Below are 21,118 nucleotides of genomic sequence, written 5' to 3'. Positions count from 1 at the left end.
GACAATTAGATTTATTTTGTAACTGATATTATATTTTGTATATAGGACATGTTTATTTGATATTAGTTACTAATTATATTATAAACTCTAATTTTGATGTATGTTGTTTAATCTTTCGTTATGTTATAATTGTTCAATAACAAGTGTAATGACTTATCGGACCATTACAAAATACATCCACACTTAAAAAAAAGAAGTCAAAATCTTACATTATGATACCCACAACATGTTGAAAATAGAAAAACAACAAACATGACAGAAAAATATTTTCAAAAATGTACAATATCCGAAAATAATTTTTCACAACTAACAAAAAGATGTCAATGATGTTCACATTTTCCGAAATCAATTTTTAATCCTAAAACAAACGGCTCACATAAAAAAAAGCATTTGGTTGTGGTTGTGGTTGTGGGTAATCAGCTTGAGGTGATTCATTCACGACACCCATCATTAAACACTCTCAATGTGTCGACATTCATTTTTTCATCATAGTTTGGTTGATGCGTTTTAATTGGACCCACCTCTGATCTTAAGGGTTACTCGTGTCCCACTATTTCTTGAGAACTCACTTGAGAAGCCAATAAATATATAATATGTAACACGTGAAAAATTGATAAAACCATGCATATATACATTTGTCCACCTTTCTGTCTGTGCCAGTGGGCTATGCACGACCTCAGTATTAACATGAAAATGTTTTTATTTTTCCAATATCTTTTTTTTCTCTTTTGTTTCTTTTTTGTCTATATATATAACTTTGGTGGCATAAGAGTGAACAATGAATACACCTCAAAGAGGTCGAGACAAGCTCATAATCATTTGTCATAGACCAGAATGTTGATTGTCGACATCATTAGTGCATCTACATTTAGTCAACAATGCTAAGCGAATCCGTTGACATCCTATTACTATTACATCTTATTTTATATGTAATTAATTGTCGATCACTTTAAAAATGCCAACCTCAAATATTTCATATTTTAAAATAGAGCTTCAATACTGTCTTTGCGATAAATTGAGTGCGCAATCCATTCATGCATACGTGCCAATCCAATTGTTTCATTTGGTATACGCATATAATCATGACTATAAGCATTCCTTCATTTGTTTACTTTTTAAATCCTATATGATGGGTAATTAATCCACGTGTCAATGCAATGTGGATTTGAATCATAAACTTTACCTAGATCCAATACAATAGAAAATTCGCAATCTTTTAAACTCCCACCCAAAACTAGTTATCCCAGAGAAGGACAACACAGATACATGCTTCAACACAGTTAAGGCTGCAAAATGAAGAGTTATTGGTAGATGGATTGGAAAAGTTAAGAAGTGAAGAACAGAATCATGTTGAACCAGATTGTCGCCATAATTAGCGAAAAGTGGTGGGCCATGCACCCAAACGAGTCTTATATCAGTCTTAATTTATAGGCTAAAACCTTATTTTAGTCCCTTATATTAATTGTTTGTTTCAATTTAGTCTTATTTTTATTTTTGATTTTAATTTAATCCCAAATAAAATAATTGGTTTCAATTTGGTCCTAAATATATTATTTGGTTTCAATTTGGGACTTCCATTCAAATTATTTAAACGGAGTTAACTTTTAGCCACGTGAATGCCACGTAGATGCATACATGGATGTTTCGTAGATGTCACGTGGATGACAATTTTTTTTAAAAACACCTGGACCCAGAATGGCCCGTTCTGAAACCGGAACCGGCCGTTCTGGTTCCACTTTTGGTGTGTTAATTTTGCATCCAGAACGGCCCGTTCCAGGTGCAAAATTAACACACAAAAGTGCAACCAGAACGTCCCGTTCTGGTTTCAGAACGGGTCGTTCCGGTTTCATCCTTTTTTTAAATATAAAATATTAATAATTCTATAAAATATATTATTAATTATATTTTAATTATGTTGTTATATCTAATAAAATAAATATATTGATATTTTTTTTGTTATGTTTATCTTATTAATTTTTATCATTTTATTCCTCTAATTTTAAATAAGTTACAAAAAATTATAAAGTGATACTTAAATATTTTTTCAAACAGGAAGAGAAAAAGAAAAAATTATTACTCTATTTAATTGCATTTTTTATCCCTCAAGTATTACAATTGTGCAATTTTGATCCTCAAGATTTTAATTGGGTAATTTTAGTCCTTAAAGAATTGCAATTGCGCGATTTTGGTCATTCAATTTTTAAATGAACAATTTTAGTCCCTCGAATATCATAATAGTACAATTTTAGTTTCTCCCGTTAAAAATTAATAAATTTAATATATATATATATATATAATGTTTTAAAATTAAACAATTATTTATCTATTCAAATTAACGTATATTATAATTTTCAAAATTATATCAATAATATTATTAATATATTTATAGATAAACTAATAATTTGATAAATATAACGTGTTATATATTAATATACTTTTATAAAAATATAAGTATATTAATTAGAAATATATATTTGATCTTATATATTTATATTTTTTTGTAAAAGTATATTAATATATATTAAGTTATATTTATCAAATTATTAGTTTATTTATAAATATAGTAAAAATATTATTGATATTAATTTATCAGTAATATTAAAATACTAATAATATATAAATTTTATTTATTTAATAATAATAAATATATGTCATTTGATAGATTAAAAAAATTATAATATACGTTAATTTAAATAAGCAAACAATTATATAATTTTAAAACATTATATATATATATATTAAAATTTTAAAATTATTAAATTTTTAATGAGAAAGACTAAAATTGCACAATTATAATACTTGAGCGGTCAAAAACACAATTAAGTCAAGAATATTCTATTATCAGTTTTGGAACGGCCCGTTCTGAATCCAGAACGACCCGTTCTACTGCACTGTTGGTGTGATAATTTTTGCATCTGGTGGTGTGATAATTTTTGCATCTGACAGTAGAACGGACCGTTCTGGTTTCAGAACGGCCCGTTCTACTTCACTGGTGGTGTTTTAATTTTGCAACCAGAACGGGCCCTTCCGGTTTCAGAACGGGCCGTTCCGGGTCCAGGTGTTTTCAAAAAAATTGTCATCCACGTGGCATCCACGTATGCATCTACGTGACATCCACGTAGCCAAAAGTTAACTCTGTTTAAATAATTTGGACGGAACTCCCACATTGAAACCAATTAATTAATTTGAGATTAAATTGAAACCAATTAATTAGTTTAGGACCAAATTGAAACCAAAAATAAAAGTGAGACTAAATTGAAACAAACAATTAATATAAGGGACCAAAATAGGATTTTAGCCTAATTTATACTATATATAATAGATTCTAATATAAATAAATTAACATGTTATAATTTTTTTTTTATCCGGCTAAAATTTATAAGCCTGACCTATCAAGTTTACATATCATCTCTTATAAATTAGTTGTTTAAGATATTTTATATATATATATATATATATATATATATATATAAATTTAAATCTTATCTTTTTATTAAATAAGTTAGATTAAGCTAAATTTAAACATGTCAAATTATTTAGAATCTCACCTATTCTTTTCATTATATTATAGGTAGTTAATATTTTAAAATAATTTTATGAGTGAATTAAATAAAATTAAAAAAATTTAATGAGTAATTTGTTTTTATTTTCAATGGGTGACGGATGAATTTTTATTTTTTTTGTAAAGCATTTTAAACAAATGATAAATGGATTAACTATTTTTAGCCCATCTATTTTAAAATTTTAAGGTTAAAATACTTTTTAAATCTCTATAGTTTTATTTATTTTAACTTTTAGTTTTTATAAATTAAAATAGATCTTTTTAGTCTAAATATTTATCTTTTTTAATCTCTTTTAGTTTCTATAGTTTAATATAGGTATTTTTAGTCACTATACTCACATTTTTTTTAATGTTTTACTCTTTATCATGATTTGTTTATGTAACATTACTTGTTTTATGTTTATGTGTTAACGTTTTCAATTTTGTGAAAGTAATAAAAAAAGTGTCTCAACAACGACGTCATAGATAAGAGTACAAAAGAGATATGAAACATCAACAAACTTAAGTTAAAATAATTTTAGTAAAATAAATCTGACATTAGATATAAAAATTGAATTAATATCTCTGTCATGCTAATATGAAAGAGAATATATTACAAAATGTCAAATGTAATGCCCAAAACCTTTTTCTTTCTTATTCTCCCTTCCCCCTTTCTTTTTCTTCACTCTCTCATTTTCTAAACTACCCATTGTTGTTCCTTCTCAAGGTTGAAGCTCGTAGTGGAGTCGGTGAAGAGTGGGTGCGGGATATTTCTTTTTCTTTTTCTTCTTTTTCTTCTTTTTCTTCTTTTTCTTCTTTTTCTTCTTCTTCTTCTCCTTTGCACTGAAGCCATTTGCATTTCTTTTCTTCTCCGCAAGCTTCTTCTTCCTCGTCCATTTCGTGGTAGGACAGAGTTTTCCCCCAAAGTTCTTGTCTAGCCCAGAACCTTGAAGTTTGCGAATTCGAGGTTAGGGAAGCTTACTTGCTAATTTTAAGGCTTTCATTTCATGTTGTTTGAAGTGATTTTGATGTAGATGGATTAAGTTGAGTTGTGGAGAAGAAGTTGGGTTTTGGTGTTATCTTGAAATTTCTAAATATTGTGATGATTGATGGTTGCATGTGGAGATTCTAAGTTGTTTCTATTGATTTACTTTTCTATGAACACTAGTGCCTATGAACACTAGTGCAAAAATTGGATTTAAAATCAGATTTTTAAGATCGGTTACAAGGTAACCGATCTTAAAAGTGACGCGGTGACAATTTTGTAAATAATATGAACACTTTTAAGATCGGTTAAAATTTAGCCGATCTTAAAAGTACTTTTAAGATCGGTTATTTTATGAACGATTTTAAAAGTGCTACTTTTAAAATCAGTTATTTCAGAATCGATTTTAAAAGTGCTACTTTTCAAATTGGTTATTTCAGAACCGATTTTGTATGTAGTATACAAAATCGATTCTTAAATAACCGATTTTAAAAGTATCGTCAGAAACCTTTTATATTTCCCTCCATTCTCATTCTCTTTAATCTTTCCCTCCATTCCTTTTTTTACTCTCTCACACTCTCATTTTCTAAAGTCTCCAATAAGGTAAATTTCGTTTTCGTTTTCGTCTTCTCATGCTCTTCTTGTGTCTCTTTTCGTTTTCTCATGCTCTTTTCTTGTCTCTATTTTTGTTGTAGGTTCATTTTGGGTAAATTTTGAATATGGAACGGCCTGTTCTATAAGGAGAACGGCTCGTTCTTCAAGGAGGACGGCCCGTTCTTCAGGGAGAACGTCCCGTACTGCAAGGAGAACGGGTCGTTCTGATGTCCGTTCTTCAAGTAGTCTTTTTAACAACCTGGAACAGCCCGTTCCAGTTTTGGAACGGCCCGTTCCAGTTTAATTTTTTTCAAGGCCAGGACTTTTGAGATTGGTTATAAAACAACTCATCTTAAAAGTTAACTTTTAAAATCGGTTATTTAACCGATTTTAAAAGCCTTTTTTCCACTAGTGGAATGGTTTGATTATAGTTGCATGTAGTCTTTGACTAGGTACTGGAGGGTGCATGGTATTTGGAGGGCAGTGGGTGGGCTAACTCCATATGTGAATTGGCGATGCAAACTAAGGTCGTGGTAGACCCACACCCAAACCGTTCTGCCTTGACAATAGTATTAGACCTCTGAGTCTGAGTGGCACACCTGATTAATCGCCTATTCTTGTCTATACTTGATTCTCTTTGGAGTTGCTAACGATGCCCTATACTTGACCTGGTTGAGATAGGTCAAACATTGGATTCGATAGGGTTTATGCCACCTAGACTACTTAACCTCAGTTGTTGGAGATCTTCTAGTTGTATATGCGTGACGAGGCGTTAGTAGATGTTGTATATGATGTTGCATGGATGTTGCCTATTGGTTGCATTGAAGTTGTATATTATGTTGAATGTGTTGAAAATGTTATTGTTTTTAGTTGATGTTGTTGAAAGACAGAAAGTTTAATTCTATATATAGTTGTTTATTGTAATTTTGATGTTGTTTTATAATGTTTATTGTTGTAAGCTTACCCTAGTGTGTTTCCCTTGTGGTTGGGACTGCGATGACCATACCTTGGTATGCGAGCAGATCAGGAGTAGGTGTTGATCCGAGAGATTGGGGATCTTTTGGATGAGAAGCATCAAGGGAGCTTATATTTTGTAGTATTGATGTAGTAAGCTGCTAATTGTTTTGTATAACCTATTATATTGAAATATCACTCAGTTGTATATATATATATATATATATATATATATATATATATATATATATATATATATATATATATATATATATATATATATATAACCGTATGATTAAGATATTTTATTTCATGCATTATCTGTTTGGTAGGGAAAGTGTATTTAGTGCACTCTCTCGCTGACTCTATAGATTGTGTGAGACCTGACGGGTCGTTACATCAAAGACTAAAAAAATAAAAATAATAAATATAAAAATAAAAAAGATCTATCTTAAATATAAAGACTAAAAATAATTATATATTTATATATATATATATATATATATATATATATATAAACTAAAAATATTTATTTTAAACTAAAAAAAAATTATAAATAAAAAAATACTTTAACCAATTTTTAATAAAGTTTGTCCAACCCACTACTCTGAGTGGTGGGCGGCTGAAAACTCCATTAATTATAATTTCAAGTAGAAACATAAGTTTATCCAATCCACTACTCTTAGTGGTGGTTACAAATACTCCATTAGTTATACTGTCAAGCACAAACAATAGAAAACAGCCATATTCATTTAAAGATTCAGTCAAATTTATGAGCCATATGAAAGTTGGGGGATCGTGGCCGTGTGTAAAGTCAGATAAATAATTGTAGATCACTTTAGTAATAAAGTAATGGAGACCATTAAAGTGCAATATATGGTAAGTGTCATGAATTTTAGTGTTAATTTATTATATTTTTTGTTTGAACTCTAGATCATGTCATTCAGGAAAAAATAACTGTTTTATATTTTAGTGTTATTTTTAAATTATATTATTAATGTAAAATATTTGTCAAATTTTTATGATTAATATTTAGTAGAGAAGCTAACCGGTAACTTTTAGGCTTTTAGCGTTTACTTTTTCATTAAAATCAATATTTTATCTTAATAATTAATATACTAAGTTGGTATTAAAGATTAACAAATTTTATTAAATAAAAATTTGATTTTAAATAAATTTATTTAAAGAACATCTCACAAAATTATTATATTTAATTTTTTTTATCTTAAAATAATTATATTTGGTTATGTATGACACCGTACAAGTGATTATTTAGGACAGCATTCACTAAGTTTAAATCATTGCTAGCATTGATATATGAAATTATCGTAGCAGTTGAAATATTAAATAATGTGATTCCACTATTAAAAATTCAGAAACGAAAATACGACAGGATTAATTCTATTTTAAATAAATTTAACTCTTTTTTTTCTTCTAAATTTATTTATTTTATTAACTGCAGTTATCCACATAATTTTTTTAAGGTTTAAAAGCTTGATTGATAAAGATTTAGGTTAACATTAATATACTTTGATCTCATATATATATATATATAGTTTTAGTTTTAGTCTCCTGTGTTTTTTTTTTAATTTTTAAAATCAAGTGTTTTTATTAGACTAAATTAATCATTCGATTATTTTTTTTATTAACAACTTTAATTTTCGTTGAGATGACAAATGTTTATAATAATGTGAGATCTTTATTAAGAGGTCTACGTTAATTAGTTAATTATAATGTATAAACTCTTTTGGTATTTGTATTCAATTTTCATGAATTAAAAAAAAGCTATATCTTTTAAAATTTGTCACATATATGAACAACTTGTAGATTGGTGTATTAAACTATAATGGAACCAGCTTTATCTAAGACAGTTATTTTAAGGAATCAAGATAAAACTTTTCAAATTTAAGAGATCAAACTAAAAAAATGATAGATCAAAAATATATTTTAAGCAAATATTTATTTTAAAGTATTTTTTTTAAAATAATAATGAGTTTCGATCCAATACCTAGATATATAAATCCAAACTTTTGTCCATGATAAAATGTCGTCCTAATAATTAAGACATTAAGTAGCATGACATTAGAATCATATGCCTGTGAAGCAAGAAGTGTGTCAAATACTTTCCCTCGATAATTAAGAAGAAGAAAAAATAGGAAATGTGTGTCATTCTATTATTATAGAATTAAATTGAGATAAGTGTCGTATTAAACCTATAGTCCTTTAGGAAGAACTATATATTTATTACTTGATGATATCCTTACGTTTATTTTGTTGGATCAAGTTTTTGACGGTGTTAACCATCTCTCTTAATTTTGTGACTAATTATTATGTGATAGAAATTTTGATAGTTTACTGTTAAAAAACACTAATTATGACCACATTGACGGGATCCTGGAAATTTGTGAAACCCTAGTTTATATAATGGACACATAACCATGCATGGTTAGGAGCAAATGCCTACTAGACAAGATGAGCATATTGAAAATTTGGTTACAACACACTACTTCTATGACTATCCTTATCAACCTCAAAATATCCATACTTAAACATATGCATTGTCTTGCGATTATTATTAATCAATTATAATATATTATTTATATTTAACTTTTAAATTATCTAAATCTATATATACACTAATTTATAGACATGTTTATTATATATAATATAATTAAAGTTTATAAAAAATGATTTATATAAAAAATATTATGTGTGAATGTATAAATTATATTTAAAATTAATAGACATAAATATTTTTAAACGTATAAATTATATTTTAAATTTATGATATATAATTTTTATTGTAATAAAAAATATTTTTAGTTATTGATAATTTATTTTAAAATATTAATATGTAATTTATAAATAACTATGATAACTAAAAATTGAATTAGATAAAAAGTTTTAAAAGAATCCGTACGAATCTTTTTATTGAAGAAAAATTGTTAACAACACTATTGTGCAACATAAATGTTCATGCTTCATATATAGAGGTTAATATATATGAGAAGTGATCTACTTAATTATTTCAAGAGTAAGTCTACTTTTATGAGAAGATATCTACTTAGACTTACTCTATTCAATAATTCATCATGTTTTACATCAAATTTTAACAATTAAATCAATGAATTACAAGTTCTTAATGCATATATTAAATTTACAAAGTTTTAAAAATTTTAAAAATTATTTGATACTTTGAAGGATCCACTTATTTTAAGAGTAAGTTTACCTAAACTTATTTTAAGATAATTAATTTAGTTGATAATAATAAATTTATTCTATTTTTATAATTTTTTAAAGTTATTTCTATATTATTTTTTCTCTTAATTAATATTTATTTATCTTTTAATTAATTAGAATATATATTATATATTTTTTATTTAATAATTAATATTGTTTTCTCTCATGACTAATTTAAAAATATATCTTTCAAAAAATTTATAATTAATATATTTCATTAAATTAAAAAAATGTTTTAATTTGGAATATTTTAATATAAAAATAATTACATCAAAAATTATAAATTGAATTGAATTTTATATAAAGGAATAAAATCTTATAAATAAGAATGAATATAATATATTTTAAAACCTTTCTCAAAAATGTATGAGAGAGATGAAATAGAAAAAATTTTGTGTTATTTTTTTATTTATTGTTTAAGCTGGTATATATTTTAAAAAGAGTTTATTAAATTATATTTTTGATTTTTTATAATATAATCTTTTATTTTTATTTATACATTTTTAGTTTTTCGACTTTATAAAAGCAGCAACTTAGTTAAAAATAATTAATTATATCAATTTTCATGATAAACTATTTTATTTGATTAAAATAATTTTATTTATAATTAATTAATTATATAATTGTAACTATATACATTTATTAATTTATTTTAAAAAATAAAATAACTAATTTCGTTTTTTAATAAAAGGTTAACTTTTGTAATTACCGACTGAATACATCAATTCTCATAAAGCTACCACCAATTATAGTCCTTGCTAACGGAGAAAAGTTGTAATTTATAGAAAAAAATATATATATACATACATGTAATATATCATAAATATGTTAAAATTTCAACTTTAATTTTCTTGTAAGGTCTTAACATTAAATACTTTACTTAAACAAATATTTTATTTATGAAAGTGCCATTAGATAAATACGATTAAGCGTGTGTTTGGGAAATCATTCAACATCAGTTGAATAATTTTTATATTTTTTTTCCACTTTTTTTTATGAAAAATGCCAAAGTAAGTAATGTGTTACTTTTGATGGTAATCACAAAACAAACACACCTTAAGAACAGGTTAATGGGCAAAGCCGTGGGCAATTGAAACAAGTGACATTAAAAAAAAAAAAAAAAAAAACACCTTAATTTCCGTTGTTGGAGTGAATATTTGTGTCTATAAAAGCATTTGCTGGAGGTGTTGGTATTCAGTGAAAGGATCTGGTGTGGTGCGGCTTCTCACACAGCACGAGGGGCAATCATGGAAAGCCATGTCCAGCTCCCTTCGTCAAACGACGTCGTCGTCGTCAACGTCAACGGCGACCCCGCTCCTACCAACGTTGCATGTTCCCCTCAACAACATCAGGTTATGAGTTATGATGTGTTAATGTAACTTCACTTTCATCTCATCGACAACATTAATAACTAACTAACATAGTAACATGTTTGTTTATGTATGTACTATGCGCTGCTGCAGAAGGGGAAGGAAAGAAGGGACACTTTGCTTCTTGCATACAAGACTCTTGGAGTGGTTTTTGGAGGACTTGTAACATCACCACTCTACGTCTACCCTTCAATGCCACTCAACTCTCCCACGGAAGATGACTATCTCGGCATTTACAGCATCATGTTTTGGACTCTTACTCTCATAGGGGTCGTTAAGTATGCCAACGTTGCCATCAAAGCTGATGACCACGGTGAAGGTACTAAGCTAACTACTTTCTTCATGCTTCTATTTCGATTCAGAATCACTTTTTTTTTTTTTTTTTTAAGCTTTTAAGTCAGATGGAAGTATTTATACTAAGGTTTAGTACCGAATTGCTTTGAGAATAAAAATATTCAGACATATATCACCTCAATTCAAGATTAAGTTTAACTAGAATCATCTGTGCTAAGGATTGGATTGAATGCATGAAGACTTAGATAGATTTTCATTGTCTAAACAGTAATTTTTCCTATAAATAAAAGAATATTAACCAGAATCAATTTTGAAAAATCGTGTGTTTGATATCACATTTGTTGCTGGTGGATGTGGATCTAGGAAGCAGCTAATAGTTAGTTAGTTACTTTTGGGTGCTGTGGATCTTCAATGCTGAAGCAAACACACAATCAATGTCATTCAAAATCTATTTTGTCACCCAAATACGCACACTTAGGGATTCGTTACTATGGGTGTTCACAATAAGACTGAATCTGTTTGAACCGCAGGTGGGACTTTTGCCTTGTACTCGTTGCTTTGCAGGCATGTCAATATAGGGATCCTGCCTTCCAAGCATGTCGGTTTGAACTCAACTAAGGACTTTCAAAAGAGTACTTTGCTTGCCAGGTTCTTCCAAACAAGCGTAGTTGCTCGGAGGCTCTTGCTCTTTGTTGCTATGTTGGGTACTTGCATGCTTATTGGTGATGGAATACTTACGCCCGCAATTTCAGGTTTGGTGTGGTGACAGTATTTCCCCCCTTTTTTGTACCATTTCAGGAAAGTTCGATGCTTTTTTGTGGCTTTGTTTTTACTCTGCTTAGTTTGGTTCCAGTGCTGTCAGCTATGGATGGACTAAGAGCACCTTTTCCTTCAGTTAGCAAATGTAAGTTTTGGTTTTCGTACGGTTTTACTCTGGCCTTGAGATTTTGCAGCTTCCATATATGCAATACTGTCAAACTTATTGAATATGACTAATTTGACTGTTTTGTTATTCTAAACAACTAAAAGTCGGAGCTTTTTTATTGGGAGGGAAGGAATTTAGAAAAGTTTGGTATTTCTAATGTAGTGAATTGTTCCTTTCCTAATAAAAACCTTTCACTTTTAGTTACTTAAGATGATATTAACAAAACCCTTAATTTAATCAGATGCAAAAAAATGTCAGAACTAGCGGCCAGCATCATCAAGTACTACTTACATAATTCAAAGACAAAACATACGAATATTGAAATATAGGAAGAGATTATGGAGATATTATTTATAGCATGTTTGACTCTCATTATCCTGTTGCATACTATGACCTTCGCAAATTAAGAAATGGCCTTTTATGTTGAGGGTTTGGGATAGCAACATAGGATCAGAAGCTTGTGATCATTGTTCTTCTTTAAAGTTTATGACGAATAACTTAATGATTTGAATAACAAAATTTATATAATGAAGTTGTTTGGAAAAACTGATAAAACCATCAATCAAGAGAAACCTTTTATCATAAGGCATATTTAGAGTAGATCTGAGTATACAATTCACTCTCCTGGTTTATGTAACTAATTTCTGTTTTTACATATTCTGCTGCAGCGCTAGTGGAAACACTCTCTGCAGTTGTCTTGATCGTTCTGTTCTTGTTGCAAAAGTTCGGTACATCCCGTGTTAGTTTCCTCTTTTCCCCAATAATGGGAGCATGGACCCTGAGTACCCCAATTGTAGGAATTTACAGCATCATACACCACTATCCTACCATATTTAAGGCTTTATCTCCGCACTATATATTCCGTTTCTTTTGGACAAATGGAAAATCTGGCTGGCTTTTACTTGGTGGTACTGTCCTTTGCATCACAGGTGTGTATCATATCCTTATTAAATTATATACCCTTGTTGATATAGAAGTGAAAGTCTTATCTTTGAAGGACCCCTTTCTTTCCCTGTCAAATCATATTATAACTCAACGTGCTATGTTCTAGTACTTGCAATAGGTCAAGATATGGACTAAATAATGTGGCTATATGAGAATTGTGCAAAAGAGAATCTTGCGTAGTTGTTAGAATTGCACAATTTGACATGGGAAGATTCACCTTTCTTTAGATGGATATGCTTGCGGATCCATTTAAAGAAGTACATGTTATCTTGTTTGTTCTTAAAATCTTCTCTTTGACAGGTTCTGAGGCAATGTTTGCTGATCTTGGTCATTTCAATCAGAAGTCCATTCAGGTTAACTTCTAAAATTTTTTGGTCTGTCTTTCAAGGTCACTTCTTTTTCAGTCAATTATTATATTATCTTCTTTGTTATTTTGGTAACAGATAGCTTTCCTATTCACAATCTACCCATCTTTAGTTCTGACTTATGCGGGACAGACAGCATACCTGATCAAACATCCCAATGATCATGATGATGGCTTTTACAAATTTATACCAACTTCAGTCTACTGGCCTATCTTTGTCATTGCAACTTCGGCTGCTGTTGTTGCTAGCCAGTCGTTAATATCAGCCACATTTTCTGTAATCAAGCAATCTGTAGTGCTGGATTATTTTCCTCGTGTAAAGGTTGTCCACACATCTCATGATAAAGAAGGAGAGGTTTACTCCCCTGAAGTGAACTACATCCTGATGGTCCTTTGTGTTGCCGTGATACTTATTTTTGGAGATGGAAAAGATATTGGAAATGCTTTTGGTATGTCTGTTTCTAAAGCCCTTTGATTGCTTACATTACCTTATAATTACTACCTGATTAAGAAAAAAATAATTCCATTTTATTCACATTATGAAGTATTGTAACAGTTTTTGGGTCACGCATTTTGATTTGAAATTAATCAATGGTACATTATAGATCAATAGAAGGCTTTTGTTAGCTCCAAGTATGTCAAAATATAATAATAAGCTATTCTGTAATCAAGACTCAGGCAGTCTTCTGAAAACTGTAACAGTTTCGTATGTCTAGAACTAGAAATAAATATAGCTTTCGCCATATAGAGAGGCCTTAGACTTGCTTCTATTTAGTAATTGAGACTATTTAGTATCTAATAACAGTCTTTGCAATCTTCTGATGATGGTATAACATTTGTTGCAGGTGTTGTTGTGAGCCTAGTAATGCTTATCACCACTATATTACTTACATTGGTCATGATCATGATATGGAGGACTCCGATGGTGCTGGTTGCCCTATACTTTGTTGTATTTTTTGTGATGGAAGGGGTTTATGTGAGTGCAGTTTTCACTAAATTTGCTGAAGGTGGATGGATTCCTTTTGCCATATCATTTATCCTTGCTTTCATCATGTTTGGTTGGTTTTATGGTAGACAAAGAAAGATTGATTATGAGTTAAATCACAAGATAACCTTTGAGACACTTGAAGAGCTTTTAGCTGACCGCAGTGTTCAAAGGGTTCCTGGGCTATGCTTCTTTTACACCAACATTCAAGAAGGGCTAACTCCTATTCTTGGACACTACATAAAGAGCATGAAATCCCTTCATAAGATCACAATATTCACTACTCTTCGGTATTTGTTAATCCCCAAGGTAGCTCCACATGAAAGGATTGTCATCAAGAAATCAAATCTCAAAGGGGTATATTGCTGTGTGATTCAATATGGCTATGCAGATGCTCTAAATTTAGAAGGAGATCATTTTGTCGATCAAGTCATTAGTAGTTTGACACAACATATACAGAACTCTCAGTCTCCTGAGAATCTTTCGTCTGATTCTCAAGAGATTGAAGAGACTTCTAACTTAGAAGAAGCAAGGCGTGCCGGAGTTGTTCATGTTCGTGGAAAAACAAGATTTTACATTGGCTTGAACTGTGGCTGGTTTGATAAAATTGTGCTCAGGTTTTATGAAGTCATGCATAGTAACTGTAGATCTGGCCTTCCTGCTCTAGGGGTTCCACCACAGCAACGGATTGAAGTTGGAATGCTATACGAGGCTTGAAGGGTTAACTGCATTCAAGCATCTAAATTTCCCAAGATTCAGTAGTTTCAGTAGCTCATACATACACATAACATTAGAGAGGGCAAAAAATTGAAGTAATAAATAAACAAAAGAGCTTGAGCAATGGTATCCATAAAGATCCTACAAGTAGGCAACATTATAGGCTAAATCATATTCATGTATAAAGCTGCTCAAGTAAAGAGAGTATTTACACATATTCATGTAGCAGTTACAAACAGGTTATATACGATTATGGTGACTTCCTTGCACAATTACTGGTGAGATACAGGGAACTTCTTAAGGTCAATTCCTTGCTACACACTCCGTTTATAACGAGTGTGCAAGGAATTGACCATAACCATAAACTGCTGCAAGTTAGCCAGTCTTTTGAACTTCTTAGTTCACCCGTTCAAACAAAGAGCTTATCAGGGATAATCTAAATAATAGTTATAAAAAAATTTAACCATATTTAATCGGTTTCTAATAACCGTTTATTTAAAAATAGTTTCAAAAATTGACCATATATAATACATGATTATTAATCATAACCAATTCTTTTTTATAAGTTTTGGTTTGGTATAACTGGATTTAATTTTTAAAAAAGTGGTAATATTTCAAAATCGGGTATTTGACCGATTAAAACTAAAATCAATTTTGAATTAATTTTTTTTTGTGAATTTTAAAAAAAATGTTTTAACCTTAAAAATCAATACACAGGATAAATTGGTGTTTTTTTAACTAAAATTTATTTTTATATTATGATAAATGGTTATTTTTAATTAACGATAATTTATTTAAAATATCAAATTTTAATTTAAAAATAAAAAGTAAAAATGATAGATTAAAAAAAATTATATTTTAAAATAAAATCTCAAAAAAGTTCTTATTAGAAGAAAATATAGCTAAAAACTCTAATCTTGAAGAATGATTCTTAAAAATGTTCTCACTACATATAGTTATTTAATTTATATAAAGAAGATTATTAACGTATAAAAATAGTTGTAAAAGGTTATTAAATATAAAGATAATTTTTCAAACTTTCTTTTTCGTTTTTGTTGTTTGTTTTGTTTTGTTGTTTTTTGTTGTTTTTTTTTGTTGTTGTTTTTTTTCATTAGTTTTAGCTATAACCAGTTAGATAACCAATTTTAGTTATAACCGGTTGTTTATGGTGTAAAAAACACAATTGGTTGTTTAAAAATTATAACTAGTTTTGTCAAATCAAAATTGACTATGTAAAATTGGTTATGATTTGAATATAATAATCACATTAAAAATGGTTATTAAATGGTAATAGTTAGGTTATTTAAATAAAGCACCCCTACTTATTTGGGAGCAAACATGGATAAAATATCAAAATCAAAAGATTTAATTCTTAAATGCTCAAAATGATGAAATATCGGCAAATATTCTCCGCAATCTAAAACTCAGTGTACAAAAAGTTGTCAATCATGTGATAATCACATATATATGTTGTAAATCACCAATAAATAGGTCGTGAATTGTGTGTACTATCTAAGGTTACCATAAAGATTCAATTTATTCATATAAAAGTATGAGTCATATGTTTCTTGGCTTATAGTTGAACATAAGAACAAATGATCAATTTTTTTTTATTAAGGAAAATTAATTAGAAAAATAAAGTTTTCATCACATATTTTCTCATCGTTATCTTAAGTTCTTTGTAACATTTTATTATTAATAAACAATGATTTAAATTAAAGTATTACCCAAAAATATTATAATACTTTTGAATGTGATCAACTAATCACTATATCATTATTAATATCTCCCACTTTCACTTTGATAATGATATTATACATTTTTTTTATATATTTATGCAACTTTTCAAATTCTTTTATGTGCAATTTGAAATTATTAAGATAAGCATGTGTGTTCTTATATTTTATACTCATTTGGCGCAAAACTTTCTTTGTTTCATAATTATAGGATAATATTACTTTAAAGAAACTTGTATTTAAACAACTTATGCAATTATATGAAACTTTTATTACTCTACTTTTTTTTTTCACTTTTAAATCGAACAAGTTTAACATATATGACATTATGCACTTGGGTACAAAAGGTTCTTCTAAACATTATATAAATTATCATACACATATTCCTACTTAAAGGTCTTTGCAACAAATATCATAAATCATGTTTGTAAGTGAATCATCCATATCCCCATCAACTTTGAATCTTTGGAACCATTTAACAACAACAAAGGAACAATACAAAGATAAAGAGAGAAAGATAAAGAAAGAGAGAGCCTACTACCAACAATGACAAAAGGATTTAACTTTTCTAAAATAAGAGAACTTTAGAGAATAAAGTATATTCACAATTAATGATTATAAAATCAATGATTAAAACTTATAATAAAATCAAATTCTTACAAAATAAAATTTAAAATCAATTATAATATCAACTATTAATTTTTTTTAATTAATAATTATTATTGCACTTCATAGTTACATCCATGAAAAAAAAGAGGGAGAACAAATACATCATCAGAGAGGATACAAGACAATGACAAATGAAATCTAAGGTGAATGAAAAAAAAAAAAAAGAGTTGATGACAGAATTTTGGAGCACGATATCATTTAAGTAAAATAACTTTATCAATTATTTTATAATCAATCTAAAAATCACTTTCTAAATCGGTTAAAAAAATCTGCGAGAATACCATATTAATGCTAAAAAGAATAATCTAAAATCTACAAATCAATCGATGGTTTAAAATTGGCGTAAATTATCAATGCAAAAGTTTTTTTTTTAGTACCGGTGAATCTTAAAATTTAATTTTGCTAAAAAGTAATTTTTTTTAAATTGATACAATACATCATGATTTAAAATATAAATTAAATTGAAATTTAATTTAATAATAATATTTTCAAGAGATAAAAAATTTAAAATAAAAAATTAAGTATTCAATAAAAATAAAAAAAACAGTATATATAAGACTATAAGGTGAATTAATATTTAAGAGAGTGCCCACAATTTTCGAACCATGTACAATTTTAAAAGTATTTGGACATCAATTAAATTTTGAATAAAAAATTATTCATGGAAGGAATTACGTACATGATATGTTATTCTATTTTCAAAACAATAATACTTTAACATATGTCGTATGTGATGATAATGATTTATGAAAAATGTTACTAGAAAGGACCATTAATTAAACTTTGACTTTGTTGATCAGATTGAGTCACGTCTTATTTAAATCGAAAAGTCCAAAGCTTTTACTTTAACACGTTCTATGGTGCCAAAATAATAATCCAAATCACACAGCAGGGTCCCTCTTTGATGTAGCCGTAAAATAAATAGTTTGGCATAAACAACATATTCATAATAGATTGCTTTGCCGAAAGAGAATGTTACTTTGCAATTAAAGTTGGATGAAACATGTAACATGTGGTGCATGAATTATAACACATATATGCTTTAGTGGTAGAATTTGAGCATCCAGAGATTTTGAGGTTTATGGCCATAATTTAAAATAGAAAGGGTCATATCTTAATCATATAAACTACTCATCAATTTTATTAGTAACTATTTTTAAAAAAAATGTTATGCAAGTAATATTAAATAAGAAGAAATTGAAATTTTTATAATGTTGGTTTTTGAATTAATTTAATATACTTTAAATAAAAAGGGCCAAACACATTCATCATTCAAATAAAATTACTTTTAACCGTTAAATATATTATTAAAATAAATAAACAATCAGGACATATGAAAGAAAATAATTTAAAAATAGTAATGTAACTATTAAAAATAACTCTACATGTAGAACTGCATTTTACCTCGCCTTATAATTCACCATTACGAATGTATAAATTATTGTACATTTCGTATGTAAAATTTTGTTCATAAAAAAAGTAAATGAAACTTTAAAAACTTGCTTTGATTCCGGACTTTGCAATATAAGATTTATATTAATTCATGATAATAAATTTAATATTAAGATTATTTTTATATATAAGACCCTTTAAAGTCGTTATATAATTTTAAACAATTGATTAACTTAATTAATAATATTAAAAATATTAATAATATGAATAATATTTTTTAAAAATTATCTTTAATCGTATAGTAGATTGTTCTCTATAGCTTCTGACAAGGATGTATCGGTCGCAAACATGGTACTTTGGAGGGATGGAGATTTTGAGTGGATTTGGTCTTGACATAGGAGTTTATTTCAATGGGAATTAGATTTATTATCACAATTAGCTGCTGATTTAGGAACAACTGTCTTAAAGAATGATTTTTGTGATAGGTGGTTTTGGAAGGATTCTAATGATGGGATATATAATGTGAAATCAGCATACAAGGCAGTGATTAATGATGGTATCTACGCAGATTTTTCGCTTCATAAATTTCTCTAGTCTAGTTGTGTACCTTCTAAAGTATCAGGTTTTGCTTGGAAAACCTTGCTGAATAGGATACCAAGTAAATATAACTTAATTAAGCGGAAGGTTCTTAATATTTCTGTTAGTGGATGTTTTTGGTGTAGTGAAGATTTGGAGAATACCTCTCACCTATTATTCGGATGTTATTATGCTTATTCTGTATGGTTATCTGTTTTTGCTTGGTTTGGTGTTTCAACAGTTTTACACAACTTCTGTCATGAAAATTTTGCTCATTTTATTGGATTTCCTAGATGCAGTGGTAGAGATAGGATGAGGTGGTTTGTGGTTTGGTTAGCCACAATTTGGTCTCTGTGGCTTGCTAGAAATGATGTCATTTTTAAAGACAAGGTGGTGGAAATTACGGATTTAGTGGAATTAATCAAACTACGTAGCTGGAACTGGATTAAGACTAAAGATAAATCATTTTTTACCCATTCTCAGCGTGGTTTTCTTCCCCTAGTGTTTGCTTTAACTTCTGGAATAATGATTCTTTCTGATTCTGTACACACCATGGTATTAGTTTTGTATCGGGTTTTTTGATTACTGAACTTGTTTGATTATTAGATGACATTTTATGGTCATAGTTTTGTAATGGTGGTAGACATTACAATCTGGTGATTACCTTTTGTATGGATTACGTTGGATTTTGTTTAGGTGACTTTGTATTTTGTAATGGGTTGGGGTACCCCTTGTATTCCCCTTAATTTATTTTGCTTATAAAAAAAAATATCTTTAACCGATTTAAATTAATCATTTATTTTTTCCACTTAATTATTTTTTATCTAATTAATTAATATTTAAAATTATATATACTCTTATTAAAAAAAGTTGTATCTACTCATCTACTGATAATAACTTTCTTTTTTTTTTTTTGAGAAAAATGATAATAACCAATAAGAGAAAAAAATTTCTCATTAAATTTTAGTGTCTATTATTTTTATCTATAAATATTATTTATTAATGCAATAGATGGTTAGAAAAATTGTTATAAAAAAGGTTAAAATATAATTTTTTTGTCTATATAATTTTGAGTTTTTTCATTTTTTGTTCCTATAACTTTTTTTTTAATCATTTTTGTAAAATTCAAACATTTTTATTTTTCATTTTTGCTATTAAAATTTGTTACAAAAATGTTAACCTCACGACATTACCACGTGCTATATTAATTAAAGATGACACCATCATATATTTAGTCAACATATAATGTCACATCATCATGTATCATGTGAACATTATATGACACATTAGTAATCATGTCATGTTAACAACATAGTAGAGAGACAAAAATGAAGGAAAAAGTTTTCAGAGATAAAAAATGAAAAAAAAAATGAACTTACAGGATGAAAACAAAAATCTTTCCTTCATTTTTTTCCTTATTCAATACTATAAGGTCACTTGCATATGCCATTACTCAAAATTTTCTCATTCACCCCACACTATCTCTTTTTTTTTTAACATGCATATGCACATATACTTTATGTCTTAATAGTAGTTGCAAACTTTTGAAGGTTGTCTTAATTGTAACATCAAGGATAATGGTTTCGTCCGAAATCAATAAGAGACATGACAATCATAAATAAGTCTTAATAAGTAGATAATACAATCATAAATAAGTTCATTGACAACAATAAAAATAAGTACATAATACAACTATAAATATGTCTTAATAAGCACTTAACTACAAATAAAATAATATAAATTAATAGGTCAAAGTCAAGGAAAAATATAAGTAATTGAATAGGTGAACCCAAAAGGTCAATCCAACTTGATTTGTCATTTAATTTGTTGG

The 21,118-nt window shown here is 28.2% G+C and overlaps 1 protein-coding gene across 1 annotated transcript; it reads left to right on the top strand.

Annotated features, from left to right (window-relative positions):
* Positions 1–10,503: 10,503 nt before the first annotated feature.
* On the top strand, positions 10,504–15,186 carry LOC109805061 (putative potassium transporter 17). The gene is made up of 8 exons (XM_020367011.3): positions 10,504–10,666; positions 10,778–11,003; positions 11,509–11,730; positions 11,832–11,882; positions 12,572–12,832; positions 13,149–13,201; positions 13,292–13,661; positions 14,058–15,186. Exons 1-8 carry the CDS (start codon positions 10,562–10,564, stop codon positions 14,912–14,914), a joined length of 2,145 nt encoding a protein of 714 aa, XP_020222600.2. The 5' UTR covers positions 10,504–10,561; the 3' UTR covers positions 14,915–15,186.
* The last annotated feature ends 5,932 nt before the right edge of the window (positions 15,187–21,118 follow it).

Source organism: Cajanus cajan, chromosome 2 (assembly GCF_000230855.2).
Source record: "Cajanus cajan strain Asha chromosome 2, NIPB_CcT2T_4, whole genome shotgun sequence".
NCBI lineage: Eukaryota > Viridiplantae > Streptophyta > Magnoliopsida > Fabales > Fabaceae > Cajanus > Cajanus cajan.
The sequence above is the reverse complement of the archived record's forward strand: the minus strand, read 5'-3'. Positions and strand labels throughout refer to the sequence as shown.